Source organism: Priapulus caudatus, unplaced genomic scaffold (genome assembly GCF_000485595.1).
Source record: "Priapulus caudatus unplaced genomic scaffold, Priapulus_caudatus-5.0.1 Scaffold344, whole genome shotgun sequence".
In the NCBI taxonomy this organism is placed as follows: domain Eukaryota; kingdom Metazoa; phylum Priapulida; class Priapulimorpha; order Priapulimorphida; family Priapulidae; genus Priapulus; species Priapulus caudatus.
Window position 1 is genome coordinate 224,052 of NW_014577405.1, and position 20,456 is coordinate 244,507.

Below are 20,456 nucleotides of genomic sequence, written 5' to 3' on the forward strand. Positions count from 1 at the left end.
AGCGAAACATTAAGACTTTGGTAGTAAATAGATTTCGTATTTATTTAGCATTATATTTTATTGAAACGCTCCAACTCCAAGTGCCCGTGCCTGTGGTTTACTACGTAACCTTCGGGTCCGACGTTCGTAATGCGGTTCATTTAATCGAAAACTCACCATCTTTTCCTCCGTCTGACGGGGGTGGTTGCGGAAACTGGGGGAATTGTGGCATTTCCGGAGGCGGCTGCCCTTTGTTCATTCCAAATAACCAAGACATTTTAGGTGTAATTACATAAATGTCAATGGAAAGAGTGACTTTTCATAAGCCACTGGTTGACTGAACACACGTGTAGTGCAATGGGTTACAGCTGCGCTTTTCAAAGCTGAAATGGTGCGCCCTCTATTGGGAGTATTGTTCAACATGGCGTAAAAGTGATAAGTATCGTTGTCGAGCATATTCATGTATTTTTATTAGCCACGACTATATAGATTGTCGCCGTGAAGAATTACTTTGTGATCTGCATGTTTTTGTATCCATGGAATTCAAAAACGTTGTGTATATTGCCGCTCGTGATGGCAAGTTGAGACGCTTGCGTATTTTCCTTGATCATCGCTCCAGGGAGGCTGTGAAAGTGTTGGTATCTTCACTCACAAGCGACGCAACTCCTCTCTTAGCGGCTGCAAGAAACGGACACCATGACATAGTCGAGTACCTAGTCAAAGAATGCGACGCTTCTGTGACACAAGTGGGCTCAGTGACGTTCGATGGTGAAACTATAGAAGGGGCGCCACCGTTGTGGTGCGCTGCCGCCGCTGGACATTTGAACATTGTTAAATTACTCCATCAGAACGGTGCTTCTGTAAATGGTACTACCTACACAAACTCCACTCCACTGAGGGCAGCATGTTTTGATGGACACATGGATATAGTCAAATACTTGGTTGAGAACAATGCCGATATAGAAGTGGCAAACAGGCATGGGCATACCTGCCTAATGATATCGTGCTATAAGGGACATTATGATATTGCAAAATTTCTCATTCAGTTAGGTGCCGAAATCAATAGGAAGAGTTTAAAAGGTGGACATTTATCTGTATATTTAAATGTAATCCATTGATTAGTTTAATATCAATTGAAGTACCAGATTGAAATAATATAAGAGGTTCAACGTAAACCATTGCTTTATATTTAGTTCGAGTCCATATGAAACAGGCTATTCATATTTAAAATACATGTTTTTAGAAACGTGCAGGAAGTCTCTGCAAAAGTTTGTTTGCATCTTTAATTTTGCTTTATCACCGTGTGTTCGCTTGCCACAGGAAACACGGCCATGCATGACTGCGCAGAGTCGGGGAGCTTGGACATCATGCAGCTGCTGCTGACGCACGGCGCCAAGATGACGGTCGACTCGTACGGCATGTCGCCGCTGCTCGCCGCCGCCGTCACAGGCCACACGCCGATCGTCGAGTACCTCGTCAAGCGAGCGGAGGTGAGCCGGCAGGAGCGCATCGACGCGCTCGAGCTGCTCGGAGCAACGTTCGTCGACAAGAAGCGCGACATGATGGGCGCGCTCAAGTACTGGCGTCGCGCGATGGAGGAGCGATACGCCGACGCAGCGTGCCTCGTCCGCAAGCCCGTCACCGTCTCGCAGATCGCCGCCTACGAGAACACGCAGGAGGTGACGACGATGGAGCAGCTCGACGAGCTGATCGCCGACCCGGACGAGATGCGCATGCAGGCGCTGCTGCTGCGCGAGCGCATCCTCGGCCCCGCGCACCCGGACACGTCCTACTACATCCGCTACCGCGGCGCCGTCTACGCCGACATGGGCAACTTTGAGCGCTGCGTCTCGCTGTGGATGTACGCGCTCGACATGCAGCAGGAGATGCTCGACCCGCTGTGCCCGATGACGCAGAGCAGCTTCCTGTCGTTCGCCGAGCTGTTCGCGTTCATGCTGAACGAGACGCGCTTCTCGCGCGGCCAGTGCGTCAACTTCGACGACGTCATGGTCATCTTCCGCAAGGCGGTGCACGAGGTGGAGCGCGGCGCGGCGCACCTGAAGACGCTCACCGTGCTCGAGAAGGACGCGACGCACTTTGGCCGCACGCTCGTCATCACGATCCACCTCGTGTGCATCCTGTGCCGCGTGCAGTCGCAGACGACGCGGCCGCAGGAGCACGCGCTCAAGCAGGCCGTCTACAACTTCCTGCGGCTGAAGGTGACGGGCCCGCGCGACTGGACGCCGCTGCACTACGCGTGCAGCAAGCAGACGTCGACGGTCGGCCGCTACCCGGTCTGCGGCTTCCCGTCGCTCGACGTCGTCACGCTGCTGCTGGAGGTCGGCGCGGCGACGGACGCCCCGGACGCCGAGGGCAACACGCCGCTGCACGTTGCCGCCGTCAACACAACGAACGGCAACGTCGAGATCATGAAGGCGCTGCTGAACGGCGGTGCGCACCTCGACGTGTGCAACAACGAGCACAAGACTGCCATGGAGCTGCTGCAGGGCGCCGCGACATGCGTGGCGATCTGCCCGATGAGACACACGTCGCTGCAGTGCCTAGCGGCGCGCATGATCATGCACAGTGATATCCCGTACAAAGGGCACTTGCCAAAGCGAACAGAGGCATTTGTGGAAATGCACTGAGATTCAGCAGTCTCTGGTCAGTACATTCTTTTCGTACGATCCGCCGGTGCCTGTCAGCCAAGTACTGACAGTGTGGGATTTTTTTGAATGTGTCTGAGACACTGCTGAAGTAATGTAGGCTGTTCTTATGTTGAACTACATTGACTCGTATGTGCAACGAGGATTAAAATCGATTGATTGAGATGGCATCTCATTGCATTCACGTGCTGTTACGGTTACATGACCGTACATTGTTTGTGTTATAAATGTGTTATTTCATATGCTTTAATGACATGTATAGTATTTAAAAGTTTCACATTCATATATACACATCTAAGATTAAGGTTGGTGTGAATAGCGATACTGGGCAGTGGGCACGTAAGTGAGGTGTACCATGTATAGTGTCGATGCTTACAGAATTGAGCAACGAGTATAAATTTTTAGGAAAATGTAGTGCATGATAGAGTTGATTATTTGCAAATCAATAAGAAGAGTGTTAGTTTTACAAAGTAAAAGTAGTGGGCATAACTAGCGGTTGAATTTTAATTAAAACAAATATCAAATACACGATGTTAATAACATCATTCAGAAAATTTGTATGATCAAACATTGGTCATAGAGAAGTGCAAAAATGTAAACAATAATTGACGATTGATTAAATCGAATGGACTTTTATGCTCTTTCACTTGCACTCACATACTAAATTGTTCATATTTTCTCTTGGAAACTGAAGTGATTTTTCACTATCAAATGTCTGATTAATTACTAGTATACATGAATCAATTGGCATTTGGTATAATATACATATATGATGTATTAGCACAGTTACTACAAGGAACCCTAAAAAGAAATACATGCTTTAGTGGGAGGGAGGAAGAGATTTTGACTATTCAATCTGTGAAGATTATAAATATCATTGGTATATGAATGTGTAATTGTTTTCACCGATTTATTGATATTAAAGTAGTTGATGATTTAAATGACATTGAAATTGTGTTAATTTAAAATGAATAAAATGGAAGACAATTTGTCTAAATTTATATTTTATATATATGCAGGGATGAAATGACTAAACTCAAAGCATTACTCATTTACTGACATTTCGATTGGTAAAATTTCATAAAATTTATTATTTTTCCATCACTATATCATTTTCAGTGGTTAGATGGTTACATTGTAATGACCAGCAGGATGTTGACAAGTGAAGGTAATCGAAACATAGCAGTGGAGGGACATGGGTAATGATGTTGGTTGGCAACTTCCCACCATTCCATGCTGCGCTGGCAGAATGGCTGGAAAGACCACAGCGAAAGCTAGGAGTATATTTTTGGAAGGGGAACTCGATTTCAACACAACTGTTCTGGTATGAGGTATGAGACAGTCACAGCGTGAACGGATGTAGTTAAATATTCGCTGAAGTGTACTCTGCATTTCAACCAGAGAGACCGGATACAAGATGGCCTTGCGCAAAAGATGCGTTGTTCCCCGACCGCCGAAAGCGGTTAAGCCGCGCACTTCCGCGGGACTGGGCGCACGCGACCGCGGGATGTTATGCGTATAGCTCCCCGCTATACGCATTCGCGCGCCGAAGGAAGGCGGGCGCGGCGAATGCGTATAGCGGGCAGCGTAACATGCGCGGAGTTTTCGGGACACGTACATCGGCTGCGGTACATCGGCTTTCGAGGGGGGGTTTTCCGATTATGGATTGACACGCGTTTGTACATCCTCGCCGTCGTACCGTCACCTGCCGTATTTTCGTACCTTATCTGGCGTTCTCCACTATCTTTTCTTCTTTCTCGCACTCCCGCAGTCTGTCTCTCTCTCTCGCTCTCGCTCGCTCTGCGCCACGGGTTAATAAGGTATCTATATACATGCATCAATGCTGCCGCAGCCAGTGCGTGAGTGTGGCGGCGTGTTGTAGGATTAGCTACGTGTAAAAACTCCCACGGCCACGCCAGCACGTGCTCGCACGACGTGCCGTCGCCACGGGCAGCGCGGGTCTAAAGAGGACATATCAAATTCCATATTGCATATCGCTTGGGATCTTACTATCCGAACTCGAAGGAATCAGTCAGGCCTGCGGGGAACTAAGATGGCTGGTGGCCCACGTCACGACTCCAGCTAGACTCGTACGGGCCTTAACTCGGCCAAGTATCTTTCGCTACACTAAAGTTATAGTTAGTGGAGCGTGTCAAACTCTCCACCGCGGGGCAGTCTAAGGAAAATTCTCTGGAAAATCCCTCGAAGAGAGCCTCGTCGCGCCATCTATGGGACGCGATATGTACGAGAATAAGTTCAGGGCGTTAAATTAAATAAATTAGAAATCGCTTTTCTAGACGAAAACCTAACGCGCCAACCAAAAAAATTAGCAATTACGACCATTGGATTTATTCTCGCCCTACGTGCAGAGTCGAAAGGCTTCTGCAATCGCCAGAACTGCTCAATTGACCGATTATCCGGCTTTCTGTAGTACCCAGAGGGCTTCGAGTAGTTAGTTCTACATAGAGGGCAGCGAATTGGATGAAAAGGCGCCACGAGGTGGCGCTGTTCGCGCTTCGCGCGTATATCCGGGCTGCAGATCGTCTAGTAGCATACGATAAATTATGCATCACTACCTCGTATTAATAAAAAAGTGGGAAATACCATTTTAGGAAAAACAATTAATCATTAAGGGAGAAGATATATCACTGAACATACAAAGGACGCATTCTGTTCCAAATTTTCTATCAGCTTGCACCGATAGGCAAACACCATGAGGAACACAAAACAAGCTAGGGAAGCTCAAGGTCAATGAGAAATATATCCAAGAGAATGATCTGTATACCACCTTTATAGGAAGCCCAGGAAACTTCAGTACTAGTGGTACATGTCTAAATGCCCTCATCCGAAACGCTTAGGCCAGAGTATTTCGGATTTCAGAACGGTATGACTATACATGTTTCGTACCATATAATAGAGTAACACCCTAGCGAGTCTGTGGCGGCAGCACCCCATAAAATAACCTCGTCGTGCACTCTCCGCCAAAAAACCTGCCAGGGCTATCGGAAAGGTGTCCGAAATCTTGCATATCCTCAGAAATGTGCATAGTAGATTGTGGGCCTGTATGAGCAGCAGCAGTAGTAGTAGTAGTATAATCAAGAGGTAATAATACATGTATTATTAATTCTTGGTATAATGTACATGATTATGAAACCATATATGGGATGCCATATTTGGCGATGTGAAGCCAGAAAGGCATTAGAACGTCTAACAACAAATGGAAGATTCTTGTGATGTAGCTATATGTGCTATTAACGGTACTACGTACATTACTGTATATTACTGTACATGATGGCGTACTTATCACAGACGTTAGAACTAAACAAACAAAGTGGTATTGAATAAAGCCTTTAATAATACTGCATTTACGTCTTAGGAACACACACGAAAGCCACAAATTTATTTGGCTAAATACCATTTAAATGTTATTGTGCAGCATGTTTACATGCCAACATTTATGCCTTTAAAAATAAGAAATGTTAATTTTTGTCTGTACAGCCAGCACACACATCTTCAAACATAGTAGAAGAATGGGGCATTTAAGGTTCTTATATAAACATACGTCCGCAACATGCGAGACTTAAAAACGAGGGTTTCTAGCATACAACGGTTATATGATAATACAAGACCATCATTCAAACCGTTTCCATATAAAAGGTCACCATTCCCGTTTCTCCTACTGAGGGTCACACAATGCACAATTTCGCTTTCTAACAAACCTATCACCTACAAAACATTCCATAGAAACCTTCAGCTCTACTGTATATGGACTGCAAGCACGTACACTTTGACTTTACTGTACCTACTCACATTACTATATCTAATACATAGAAGCACATTATATGCCACAGCCATAAGTTACGTGATCAACTTGATATATTTTCAAAGATATTGCTGTCAAATACAGCAAATATTCTGCATATAAATATAACGTCTGACGGAAACTATAATTTAGTGTATGAAATCTTTAAAAGCATGATTATTCACATTCGTGTGTGTATACAATAGTAGTATATATAATATATATATAGGTAGATGTTCCTGCTCGTCATTTCAATAGGAAAGGTCTAGATCTGTAAAAAACGCTAGAAAATAACATACTACACACGCACGTGTTAGACGACACCTGTACCTTCGGAAGCCAACGTACACTTGTGGCTCTGGAATTTTTACACAGGAGTTTAGGGGAAGCGGGCAATCTGGTTGGAAGAGAGGGCTAGGGACTGTCTCGAAGCTACCTTTGTAGAGCAAACGCACTATTTTTTCTTATTTTGGGGTGGCTTTGGGGGATTTTGAGGGGGGGGTGGATGAAGATTAGGAGGAGGCTGCTGCCCACTAAAGCCACCCCTGGCACAGTCACTATCCGCTACGCCCACAGTGGTCGTTTCATTCCGTTTTCGTATACGAGCATGTAATGGGTTTAATAAAATGGAGCACATTTAATACACCAGAACATATTATATACACACGAGTTTTGCCAAACAATTTGTTTATCAACGTTATTTGCGTGTGAACCTTGCCTTATACGTTGAAAGATAATTGTTACATGAGTGTGTACCTGAGATATAGTCTCTACATTGTAGTCTCTAGGCACTTCTACATTGTAAACCTGATAATTTGGGCAATAGTGAACTTGCAAATAATATAAAAGCAAAAAATATTATATATATTATATATATATAATATATATCACCAAACTTATATTAACGAGGTATTAAACCACTTTTGAGGTGGTGTATTCTTCTTCAAATTTCGAAATTAGCGAGTTCATAACCTCGCTACAGGTATATTAGTATAGCAATCATTTAATGACCGTATATTAAAAGTGTGAAAGAGGATATACCACCTTTATAGCCTACCAAAAGACTAGACACATATACACACACTCACATGAATGCACGCACGCACGCTGCTAGTGCATTAGCGTTGCAACCAGATCTAGATGGACCTATACATAGATTTTACCACTTTACTGCAAAAATTAAGTAACTTACAATAATGTTTAATACATGTCTGGGCCTAACCCAAACGTTTGTGAAGGATTAAGTCCACAGTTATAAGGAATGCTTTCGCAGAGAATGTTTGTTAGCTGCCAATACACTGGCAGCCAACAAACTTTTGTTATTCTCTCTCCAGCAATTACCCTAGCGCATTCCCACAACCGATTGCCACACGTGTTGGACGAACAAGTCCAACATACATAATAAAAAGGCGAACAAAAGTCGATGTCAGTCACACTGTGGATGAGCACTAAAAAAACCTGGATTAAAAAATTGTCCATGACCGTTTGCTTATATTTATGGTTGTCACAGCATTGCTTGTGCTGTTCTTCACAGGGATGATGTAATTTCCCTCAATGATGGTACGTTTGTGCATGCTACACAGTATGTCTTTGTTTAGAGGAATAGCAATGATCTCTATTGCCAAGAAACGATAAAAAATTACAATTTTAATTGGTAGAACTCTTTTAAGTTATTATACTGAACAGTAAACCGTAGCATTTCGTGCACGATGACAATTTTAACCGAAAGAGACATAGCTGGTAGAAGCTGACATAACCTGACATTGATTATAGCAATTATTTAGATAAATTGCATAAATACTATAACAAAAATTTATGCTACCGGCAATATCTCTATATTGGCTTATATCCCCTTCCTCCCTTCCAAAGCCCAAATCACCAGCTATACAACTGCTCAATCATGTCTGTACTACATGCAAATTAATCAATTTTGAGCAACGTTGAAACCCAATACTTACATCAACTTAGACCACAATGCTGTAACTGCTTAATAAGTTTCATGCTGTATCGCCTTTTTCCTGTTTAAATTAAACGGGAGAATATATTACATTTCGATGTGGTCCTAAATGTGGCCGAAAAGTATAAAGAACTTTAGTAAAATACCACACAATCTGTCAGTTTATCTACCAGCTGCCCAAGTATTAAAAAAAGCCCCGCCCAGCCCCTATTACCCACCACGTGGTGACGCATCCGTGACAGGTACCTTCTTGTCCTAGCTAGCTAGCTGCTGCTCCAAGTTAACAAGTTGTTGTTGCTAAGAATGGATGCAAAGTACATCAGCATCGCACCTAACAGGTGTAATGAACATGATGCATGGCGCCCCCTGTGCACACCAATGGATCTGACGCATGACTCGAAGACCGCAACTAATGTTACAGCACCTCTTCTTCAGTCGACACCCTCAAAACCCTGTGTGTTTTCTATAGCGAAGAGCAGATTGTCGCGTAGGTCTTCGTAAGAGTCGTATGCAGGCAGATCGAGGCGGTTGAAACTGCAAGAGAAATTGCACATCGGAATATCCTATATGCCCCTAGTACATGGGTGACAACTACGTATACAATTGCTTATTGTAAAAGAACAAGTGCCGCAGAGCGACAGCGCTCAACTGACGTGTACTGTAGCCGGGATATGAACTTCTGATAAACTCACTGGCAACCGAATCAAGTGCGCCCTCCACCACCCGCGTTGATAGGCTTTGCTATACCGGTAGTACAGATAATAAAGATATAGCTGTGTAACTTAATAACTTCGCTATATTAAACGTTATCATGGATATGCGTCGAGCGCGATGGAGTGGTAGTGGTGGGGAGGGTGGGGTAGGGCGCGGTTAGAGGGGGCTCTAATAGCAAAAGCAGTTCAGTCCTTGTTAACAGTCAACAAATCCCTGTTTAACTCTCCTCTTGAGGCGTCAAAAGGTTATCAGACACTTACTCTTCGCCGGAAAGTAGATTCACGATCCTTTCAATAAAGTGATAAAAATGGTAGGTCAGTGCTGAAACAAAAAAGTTTGCACTCGGTCCGTTAGACCATGTCCTCAGAAAATGTCTGATATCTGACCTTTCCCCCACTGCCCTTTGACCTGTGACCTCCAATTTCGCGCTAGTGATGGCCGGGTTTCCTCCCCATCACACTATACATCAAATATTAAGAGCGTAGGTCGAGCCGTTGAGATTTTTGCCGCAATTCCGTATTTCCTCCTATACCTTAAGTTAAGGAGAAAATATTCCCCCTCCATTGGCACATCTTGACCTTTGACCCTTGACCCCCAAATTCGACATCCCGAGTCCTTTTCGCAATCCCCCCCGATGTCCCGAATATCAAGATCGTACGTCGCGCGGTTAAGATTTGTGCCGTAACTGTTGACGCACGGACGGACGGACGGACATTCATGCGATTCTACAAGCTGCATCTGACTTCGTCATCTGAGCTAAAAACCCTAAATAAATAGTAGGTCTCAGGGGAGAGATAGTGAATATAGAAATAAGTTGTGGATATAGAAATCAGTTAGCCCTATAACCCTAACCCTAATTCTAAAATAAAACAAAATTAGCCAAAAATAATAAAAAATAAAATAAACAAGAGACAAAATTAGCCAATCAGAGCTGTCCCCTAGCGAATCACTATCTCTCCCCTGTGCAAAATTCCTAAATAAATCACTTTTTATTTGATGAAATTCTGTCTGCAAACAGAGGATCTTTATTATACAGTAGTGTATGTGGGAGATTTTTTTACATAACGACAAAAACAAAAGAACAAACTTCGCACGGCATAATGTCCGCACAGGCATAGCCACACATTAAGGGAGAGCGTTCTTGTATAACATGAACATCATGATCATAGATCTAACCTCTGTCACTGGAAAACACTTCAGACTGGTTACAGTCTTTCGATTAACTGGCAACGAAAACAGCAAGTGGTTAAAGAACCTAAACTAAGGATATTTCTAGCCCGAGAAAACACAAAGTAATTCTGGATATGGCTGCAGCAAGAGAAGGGTGAACCACTCGATTGTTATACGGAATAGTTACTCAATTAATAATTGATTACCTCGGTGGATTAAGAGAAGCTCTAAGCACCTTACTATAAATTAAATTGAAAACAATTTTTTCTATACCGAAGGCAAACAAACAAAAATAGTTCAAAAAAGACCATAGACTCACCATGTATGAGCACGGGGATATTCGGTCGACTTGCCCCACTTTTCTATCGTATACAACTGCGGGCCGTTACTGCCGTACAGTTCCTTGAAGCCGTTCATTGGAACTCGCGAGGTTCCTGTCACAAACTGAAGCAATCTGGCACGTTGCTCATTGTTCATCGCCAGAACAAGCTAGAGAATTCGAGAACAATAATTGTCTAGTATCATCAGGCAATAGGACATACAGCACCAAACAGCAGACAGTCTGCATAGATAAGTAAATGGAATAATTGAGTGTAATAACTTGAAGACACTGAAGAGAAATGAGGATCTTTAACTACACCGCTTGAAACCCCCAGACGCTGCGACTCAAGCTGAATGTGATGACGATGTGTCATGATAGAATGATGAATGTGACAGTGAATGCAAGGTGCTCTGGCATTATAAAAGTTCTGAAGTGTAGGAACACTCAAACATTAGCTTCCATTAATGAGAGGTGATCGGGTTGATTTACACGATTCGTGAGCTGCCATACGTACCCGCCAGTACCACTGCACAACTTTGTGGTTCGGGAAATACTCTCCCTTGTATACGGTGTTGTCTCGCCAGTCCTTCACATCGATGTCACCCAGACCACACATTAGCAGCTGAAGAATCAACAGATATACTCGTGAGTTAAACATAATTTAAGGCTCTGTATGGACTGTAGTGTTACTACAAGTAGGTAGTGCAGAAGCTACGTAAGCATGCTCTGACAGCTAACAAGAGAAAGATCTCTATCTTTTGCACGCCATGCCGATAAACGAATTCTAGGCTCGATAAAAGCTTTAAAATAATGCCAACGCATCGACACATTGACTTGTGTTAAATCAAGTTTTATTTGTGCCACTAGTAAAATATGTACGCATGTATTAAGAGAAGTAATACGGTACAGTGGAACCCCGATTTTACTCGCCCCGATTTTACGCGAATTCAGATATAACGCGATGAGTCGTTGGACCCCTTTTTTTGCTCTTATATATATAGCCACGTATATATAACCCTAATTTAGTGAGACCCAGCTTTTTTTGCAATGACATTTTATAGACCCCAACCATCGCGATATAACGGGGCTACACTGTATTTGTATTTAATACAATACGCGGAAGATGGCTACTCTTCTGACTGATGAATCTTTAGAACGACAAACATTAGTAGCATCCCGAGAACAATTACGGCGCTCTGCCTGAGCCCACCTATACTGATTGTGAAGGCTATGAAACAAATCTGAACTCTCAACACAGCAGTCAGCCTCACACGCTTCTCTCTGCTAGACACCCTCCCGTATTTCCTCCATACCTCAACCTCATTCTCATCGAAAATCTGCAGCAGGTGAATAGGAATGACATCATTGAATCCCTCCTTGAAAGAAATCATCTGACTCTTGACTCGCACCAGAAACCGCCACTGCATAACTAGCCTGAAGAGGTCAATAAACGGGGCCAAATAAGTGATACAAGTTAGGGCAGACACACACACACACGAGGAGTGATCAGCAGGATGAGAAGTTCATGAGTACTTAGAATGACTACGTATATATATACATCACGGTTGGGGTAATGGAATAGGAACAACTGTGTTTCAAATACACTTCTGGCAGTTTCTGCCAAGATATACTCACTGTACATATTCAGATTTGTTTACACTGGTTACAACTATATCATTTCCACCTGGCTTCAGCTCTTTCTGCAACATCTGTAAAACCAAATGGAACTCATCATATGAGGGCTTCATTTAGGATTGATTTGGACACATAAAATGGCAATGTTGTTTGAATTTCCAACTTAAACTCCACGTCCTGGATGTCTCCATAGGAAATTCAGAAGGCCTGGCATCTCAGAATTTTTGAAGGCACGTCAGAACCCACGTGTTAACCGCCTGGGAAGAACCCTGTGGTATCTACGCACCTGGCCATACAACTCTTCATCAACGGCAAACCGTAGATCGAGCTCAGTCGGGTCATTCTGCATGATCCATATGAGAGAGTTGTAGTATTCCGAGTCAACTGACTCCATGTCTGACAGCTTGATCTGCTTGTCAAGCAGCATCTTGTAGAAAGGCCTGATGAAGAACGCTGGGAAAGAGAGAAAGAGGGGGGAGGAGGTTCATACACCAAACGTAAAAAATATCTTCAAGAGTTTTGCAGTTTTTCAAGACTGAGAAGGCCCACTTTCAAAGATGACATGATTTAAGCTGATACAATCTTTGTACCTCGTAACCTTTAATCAATGACTAGTAAACGAATGTTTCCATGAACTGAGTTTAATCACCTCTCAGACATGATAAACATGTGCCCAAATTTAAAGCGTTTCATAGACCAAGCATAACAAGCATGTCTTTTCAGAACCATAGCCCATTTCCCAGGATTTTCCAGATCTAGAAAATAGTATTTTAACATTTTAGGACCTTCCAAATCGCCCAAGACCCATACGAACCTTGAAGAGAGGTTATGTGTACACCCGTGGCTGCCGTCTATAGGTCAAGCCACTCAAATTTTAGGCACAAATTGGCTGCTGGCTGTGATGATTAACGATCTACTGCCAAATAGCCCCCAGTCTCAACTTGCAAAAGACTTATCCTCACGCTACCTCTAGGTGACATTTGGTTGTTATTGTATAGTGAATACAGAATAAGATTGGAAGATAAAAATTCAGTAGACATTTCGGATAATAGATTTTGTACTGTAATTAAAAATGTTAGCATGGAAGTTAAAAAATAAAGGAGTCAATAGCTGAGATATATGATATAGTGAAATAGTACCATCTAATAGTTTCCCATGGTAGACAGCCAAGCCCGCAATTCTGCCAATAAACCGGAAATATAACAGATGGTCTTCGTTGCACAGGCCTGAGTTTGGGTTGATCTGCAGTGTGTAGTTATCACTGAAAATCAGCAAAGAGAAAATCCAGTTAAAATTTCAGAATCCAAAGAAAAATTGTAAAAAGCCATCTACACTTGCCATAAAATCTCTGATAATAACTAATATAACTGCCGATGGTTGGCAATGTTTTTACTCCTTAGAACAAAGCAAGCTCGCTGAGTGGCAGTGACACAATTAGGTCACAGATCTTTCAAGACTCAGTAGTGGTGTGCACACTGTGTAGGCCCTATTGCATGAACAATTAGGTAGTACATTATTTGATCTTCCAGATCTGTAGGTAATTTTCCAAAGAAATCGTGGGGAACATGAGTTCTTGTGTAACATATCAGGCTGGATTATGTAAATCATGTTGTGGCTAGGTGCACAGATGATATCTCTGCACTTGCTAGGTTCCAACAACACTAGCCAACAATGTACAGTTCCTGTTCTACACGTATAAATTCCACCAATGTTTTGTTACTCGTAGTAACCTATCAGTTGTTACTATAGGCAACACAGGCCACCCTGTTACTAGCACAGCTAGAAATTATAACATAATTACACAGTTTAAAATGTAAATTTCGTTCATAATGGTTTTGTACCAATAGTCTATACAAAAATCTGTTTATTAGCAAAGCCCTTATGAATAAGTCCATGAACATATGTATACTCTCTCACAGTACACTCCATGAGAGTATACCTAAGGTCATGCTAACTCTCACCTGGGCTAGTTGAACACACCTTCTCATGTAATCTGTAGCTAGGTCATTACCAACTGAACAACAACTAATAATGTCAATATGCTTTCCATTCTAGTTTTGTCCAACAATGACAAACACTTGTTCGTAGTCTAGACCCCACACATAAACACTGTGGGTTATTTCCATTGGATATGACATACAATAGACACTAATGTTGCATATAAGAAAAAACATGCCGAGTAGTATGACTTACGTGGCTGAGTATTCAAACAAGCCATAGTATGGGTTGAACATTTCCCTGGAGAGAAGGTAAAACCATTCTCTAGCTAAGCCACCATAATCGAGGCCAACCTGTAATAAACAGTTATCAACTTGACGATTCATATCAAAAGTCAAGACTGAATAGATATTTATCAACCAGAGCTATAAGGACATGGGGATGATAAGATAAGGATAAGGATAAGATTATTGGAAGCTATAAGGATATAACTTATTAAAAGTTAACAACTACTTTCAAATGACCTCTTAGAATATGGTCAAGAAACTGAAAATGCATCCTCACGAACAAGAACTCACTTCTCCATCAAATTCTATCCACAGGTTTGTTCGCAACAGATCCCTACGTTGCAGGTTTAAATATATCACTTTGAAGGAATCTTCGAAGATGTGCTGCCTCCTAACTTTAAATGCAAACTTGTTTGGTACATTCATCTGCAAGTAGAAGGACACAGAATAACTTTACCGCAATGGTATAAGAGCACAAATTAAAAAAGGTAACCACAGCTAGCATATTAGTAATAGGTCAGCGTGTTCATAAATCTCTGATCTTTACTTGTAAAGATTTAGTAATCAAACTTTCTGTTTGCAATACCTCCTTGTTATATCTAGTTAGTTATGCATTATTAATAAACGATCTAAACTTATTTCAGACCAGTCTGTCTATAGTTACTCATATAGTTTTCTAGACTCACTGGTTTCGGAAGCTTTGATTTGAAGTAGTCGTACTTTCTCTTGTAATCTCTCGAATACGGCACAGCCTAAAAAGCAAAAAAGGACACATTTTTAATAGCATGACCGAAATATTTTTTCTATTAATGCTTTCAATTTCAATTATACCATACTTGCAGGCCATTACGCATGGTATACTATAGTTATGCATCTGCAAATGTACTAATATGTACTTGCTTAAGTTTATGCCTTAGAAGACTAGTACACTGTTATTTCCACCAAAATATACAACGATTGCACATTTAAATAATCATTTAATGTTGATATCATGTGACATTCTTGAGTGTCAAACGCTGCAATCTAGTAAACCATTTCAATAGCCATAGTGATAATTGCAAATAGATCAATCTTACTAGCAGTTTTGTGCATGGTTCCATACCTTTACAGTCAATCATATATTATATAAAATTATAATAAAAGCCGGAGGATTGAAAGACAAATAGGAACCGTGTCGAGTTGGAAGAGTCTAAGCAGGAACAGTGGATAGCAAAATTTAGACATGGGCCAAACCTGAATTGACATAATTTCATAGCAGACACAAATATATCCACTTGCGTTTCTTGCACCACTTTTCAATATTTTAGTTTTCAATATCCAAGTAATGTTCATGGGCGACTCCTGCTCAATTGTTAATTTATAATCTATACCATCTTAAAATCTTAGTAATTTTACAGTTGTACTTAAAAGTACATCCGATATCAGCCAATAGCTAAGACTATACTTTATTATAGATTCATATTTTTTGAATATGTTTGAGACATCATTAATTTGAAAATCTTTTAATCAGAAATATATAATTTATCATTTAACAACAGAAGGTTCTACCTTTCCAGCAACCTTTGGATCGAGCAGTCTCGGATCTTCCCACTGTGTTGTTTTCTTATCTAAATAAAACAGAAATGAAAATATAACAAATACTCAATCTGCAAACCCATGACATCATCTGGTGCATATTCATCCAACTAGTCAAGAATTACACAAATATACAGGTTTCCTCTACTGAACGAAATTATATTGATCGTGATTATTAGGACTATCAATGAATGAGGTCACCCTTACTAGACCTTTAGCGTGCAACAGGCAAACCCAGTGGCTTTGATAGGCATGTTACATACAGTACAAAGAGAAACCTTTTATGCACAACTAAACTCAGAGTAATAGTAGATATCATACATACTGTGGTCAATGTAGAAAACTCTGCCATCTGAGTGTATTCGCTCTTCCCACCCAGGCTGCAATGTCAGAGACAATTTCAAAATCAGATCTGCAATATTTTTTCCCTCAGTTGTTATCATAAAATATATATTATAGGGCGGTGGCATATATATTATACATAATGCAGTGCAGGGGCGTATTTTCGTTTGCACTTCAAAACTGGCAGACCACACAACCTACAAGTATTCATGCACACTAGTACAATTTTGCCATTGTTGGATCCTTGCTAAAATACTAGGAAGTATGCATATCTAGTATGTGTAAATGACCTATTTTAATGCATAACCAGAATACATCAGTTTCCTACAACAATGTGAAATAAAACAGCCACAAGCAAACTAATCAGTGATACCTAATGTTCGATTTCTGACATGACCAACCTAGATGACAACTACTATCCGTGCAAATAATGGGAACAGTGCATTTTAAGATAATTATAGCACTACTCAATAGACATGAGTGAACACAATTACATGAACATAACGTTGAAAGACTAGAGTCATATTTGTGTTTAAATGAGGAATTGATAAAACACTATTCATGCCGTGATGTGAACTTCAAGACTTTGTTTGTGGCATACTTTGCTGGGACAGATTATATAACCATTAGCCACAACTCTGTATAAACATGAAAAAGCTGATATTGAAAAGTATAGATCTGTTACAATGTGCAGTTATTGTATAAGCTGTCAGAAATACCGATGTTATCACATAAAGGTAGACGATCAGAGGTTATACCTTTACACATCACAGTGAATGCATTAACATTCCTCAAATCTTTACAAAGTAGAAACCTATATCAATATGCACACATGGTACATCTTTCCTTACCCAGAGTCAGTATGATTGATAAAAGCCAGCAAGGAAATTACAAAAAAACAAATCATCGAGTATCTTTGTTATTCTATTTTATGATGTTAGGGAATTAATACCCCGTACAGACTACGAAATTGATATGGTATTAAACAAGCGCGCGCCAGGCCCGCGTTAAATATTTGCAGTGTGTACATGCTATCCCGCTCCAAGTTGGCCCCGCGAATGAAGCAGGGCCAGGCCCGGGCTAACTTAGCCCGGGATAAGATAGCCCGCTTGTGTGTGTGTCTGTACACAACAAGCAGGCCAGACTACACTGCTTACATAGGTGGGTCAAATCACCCGACTTCCAAGACATCCGATTGGTTTGGTCAGATGTTAGTAACCACACTTGTCAGATCGAAAAATATCTTAAATTTATTGGTGAAGGTTGAAGTGGAAAATGCTTGTGGGTATGTATAGCATCAGAATGCAAAGCAATGTGATTTAGATTGTGCTAAGGTCTGCCATGCAGGTGACAGAAGTGACTAAATTGGGGCAAAAATGAAATTAAAATTTTAGTTGAACATCTACACTTTGATATCACCCTTTATGTAATCATGTGCGATGTTTCGCTGTACTAAGCTGTACTGTACTGCAACTGTAGTTACCTCCGCCAAGTATGTTATGTTTTCGCCCCTGTTAGTTTGTTTATTATGTGACATTATTGTATCATTTTCCCATATTAGGCCCAATAGGTGGCGCTATACTATTTCCTGTAGCCATGTACTTGCGTGGTCACTCTACTACGTGCAGGCTGGAGAGTGGCTGGAAATAAATCCTTTGTTGAGTTTATATATTATACGTCAGCTCTTACGACTTTACTTCTAGAAATACAACAGTTTTGTGGCGACGAGGATGGGATTGGATTGTGTTTCTACCCACAGTCAACTCTGAGGTTGGAGGTTTAATAGCTACAACGAGCAAGTAACTTCCACAGAGTCTGAGAGTCAAGCACTGAGTTTGCGTGACGTACTGGAAAATATGTCAGATACAGCGAAACTGCTCGAGCTACTGCAGCCACCAGCAGGGCCTACAACAGGTGCAACAACAGCAGTTTCAGCAGCAACTGCAGCAGCAGCAGGAAGGCATGAACAACAGCTAGCGCGCACAGCGACAGCAAATGGAGGCGCTGATACAACAATTACCAGCCGGGTTCTATGACAAACACGCAAGGTTAGTATCCCTAGCTTTACAGCATTTGAGCCAACTTCGAGCTATGGGCGGATTTACTGGGCGCGTTTCGTCACGTATACGGGAGCAAACTCTATACCAGAGGAAAAGCTGCACAGAGTTTTTCTAAAAACCAGTCGACGGTGACATACAAGCGCTCTGCAACCTCGCTGCTTAGCAAACGCCACCGAAGAACATCAATGAAATCACCATGGCTGAGATCACCGAATTCATGAAGAATCATTCGACCCCAACTCTTTGTCGTCGGGAGCGGATTTAGATTCTGGTCGGAGATGCGGCGGAAACCGGAGAGAAGATCAAGAGCTGGCAGCACGCATCAGACAAGATGCAGTTACAGTGACTTCCCATCCATTAAAGACCCCCTAGACGAGGCCATGCGCACACGCTTCATCTGTTCAGTGAACATGAGGCGTCTGAAGGCGTTGTTTAAAATCAAGGATGACGAACTGTCGTACGCTCGAGCAATCCAGGTCGCATGGAGACTGAAGATGCGGCAAGGGTAGCCAAGGGAACCGTGCATGGGATTCAGCCGAGGCTGGTGAATAAGCTGCAGCATGAGCCACGCTCTTCACCACTGGGTCAAGTGGAGGGCACTCAACTAACCATGGACCAGATACACCAGGGCGTTTCCAAAGGAGTCTGGTGGGCGTTGTGGCAGTCTGACCATATTAGCAAAGTATGCCCATACCTTACCGCAACCTGCCATTTCTGCCACGGAAAGGCACCTTCAGTCTGTCTGTCTGCAGAGAAGAGAGGCAACAAGCCAGCGGTGAAGACCATTTACAAGCAGAGACTCCAGACGGTGAAACGGCAGGGAGAAATCCCTGAGCTCCTGCAACCCATCTCTCTGAACGGAAAGAAGTTCGATTTGAATCGACACTGGTGGCGGGAGACAACTTTTGCTCGGGGACGTCTGGTAAAGCTGGGAAGCCATGCCTACGCAGCCAACAAGCCATACAAGGGAACAGGAAATCAGCTGACGGTCATGGGCACGTTTACAGCGAATGCCAAGATGCCACCAAGAAACTCCGAAGCGCGGAACATAGAGTTTACCGTGACGAAGTTCCAGCGCTAACCTGTTGGTCGTAGCGCCATACATGAAATGGGAATAGACATTAATGTTTTTTTTCATCGCCGCTCTTTACCCGATGGTACCGTGCATACCATATCGAACGATCTGCATCCAGATCTGTCGTTACAGACAGCCTGCAGCAGGTTTGTGATGAGCATCCGGGGTATTCAAACGGGAGCTCGGAATGCTTAAGACTTTGAAGTAGATCAAGTTCAAGCGGGATGCGAGGCCCGTATTCTGCAGGCCGCGGCCAGTCCCGTACGGCAATTCAAGAAGGATCTGACACAAGCATATGTGCCCGCATCAAGAGGGGTGTGTGGAAGCCCGCACAATTCAATGATAGTGGCACACCCGTCGGTTCGATCAGGAAGAGTGGGGCACCTGGCGAGCAGAAACCGAAGCTACGAGTCTGTGGGGATTACTCTGTTACGGTAAACCCACAATAGATACCCACCGACACCTATGCCCTCCCGAGGATCTCATGAGGAAACTGGGTGGAGGACACGGTTTCACTAAACTCGACACTGGCGGATGCTTACAACCAGATAAAGCTCGCTCCTGAAAGCCAGAAAAGGCTAGCCCTCAGTACACACCGAGGCGTACTGCTTCAACTTCGGCTGCCGTTCGGCATCAGTTCGGCACCAGTTATTTTCAAGAGATCATGGAACAGCTCACCAGTGATCTACATGGAGTGGCAGTCTACCTGGACGACTTCTCGTCAGCGGTGCCAATTGCTCAAGAGCATCTCCAAAATCTACGCGCATTGCTTCACGCTTAGAGAGAAAGGGCTACGATGTCGCATGGAGAAGTGCTCTTCGCTCAACCCGCCAGTGAGTACCTGGCCACAGCTTTCAAAAAGGGGATTGAGAAGGGGCTAAGGTCAATGCGGTTATCAAAGATGCGCCACCAGAAAGCGTTCTGCTTGCGTTCA

At 42.7% G+C, this 20,456-nt stretch overlaps 3 protein-coding genes across 4 annotated transcripts in view; 1 reads left to right on the plus strand and 2 right to left on the minus strand.

Moving 5' to 3' along the window:
* LOC106809317 (ATPase family AAA domain-containing protein 3-B-like) overlaps positions 1-341 on the minus strand; it is a 14,714-nt gene extending 14,373 nt beyond the window's left edge. For both annotated transcript variants that reach the window (XM_014812359.1, XM_014812358.1), the window contains exon 1: positions 157-341. In XM_014812359.1, the coding sequence (XP_014667845.1) occupies positions 157-256 (100 nt within the window). In that variant the 5' untranslated portion in view covers positions 257-341. The remainder of the gene's footprint in view (positions 1-156) is intronic.
* A 53-nt stretch (positions 342-394) lies between these two features.
* LOC106809316 (protein fem-1 homolog C-like) lies at positions 395-3,646 on the plus strand. Its single transcript, XM_014812357.1, has 2 exons — positions 395-1,059; positions 1,300-3,646. The coding sequence occupies exons 1-2, from the start codon at positions 516-518 to the stop codon at positions 2,625-2,627; spliced, it is 1,872 nt and encodes a 623-aa protein (XP_014667843.1). The 5' UTR covers positions 395-515; the 3' UTR covers positions 2,628-3,646.
* Positions 3,647-5,977: 2,331 nt separating this feature from the next.
* Positions 5,978-20,456, minus strand: part of LOC106809315 (E3 ubiquitin-protein ligase NEDD4-like) — a 21,289-nt gene continuing 6,810 nt past the window's right edge. Inside the window, exons 8-19 of the mRNA XM_014812355.1 lie at positions 16,371-16,425; positions 16,019-16,077; positions 15,157-15,222; positions 14,762-14,896; positions 14,439-14,536; positions 13,385-13,506; positions 12,532-12,698; positions 12,246-12,319; positions 11,924-12,044; positions 11,125-11,232; positions 10,608-10,777; positions 5,978-8,938 (exon numbers count right to left, since the gene is read on the minus strand). Coding sequence (XP_014667841.1) covers positions 8,836-8,938; positions 10,608-10,777; positions 11,125-11,232; positions 11,924-12,044; positions 12,246-12,319; positions 12,532-12,698; positions 13,385-13,506; positions 14,439-14,536; positions 14,762-14,896; positions 15,157-15,222; positions 16,019-16,077; positions 16,371-16,425 — 1,278 coding nt within the window. The 3' untranslated portion in view covers positions 5,978-8,835. The remainder of the gene's footprint in view (positions 8,939-10,607; positions 10,778-11,124; positions 11,233-11,923; positions 12,045-12,245; positions 12,320-12,531; positions 12,699-13,384; positions 13,507-14,438; positions 14,537-14,761; positions 14,897-15,156; positions 15,223-16,018; positions 16,078-16,370; positions 16,426-20,456) is intronic.

What these genes read in the sequence shown, in the direction of transcription:
- LOC106809316 (XM_014812357.1), top strand. Translation starts at nt 516, where the DNA reads ATGGAATTCAAAAACGTTGTGTATATTGCCGCTCGTGATGGCAAGTTG. An exon ending in CAATAGGAAGAGTTTAAAAG is followed by an intron (nt 1,060 to 1,299) that starts GTGGACATTTAT and finishes CGCTTGCCACAG; the next exon opens with GAAACACGGCCATGCATGAC.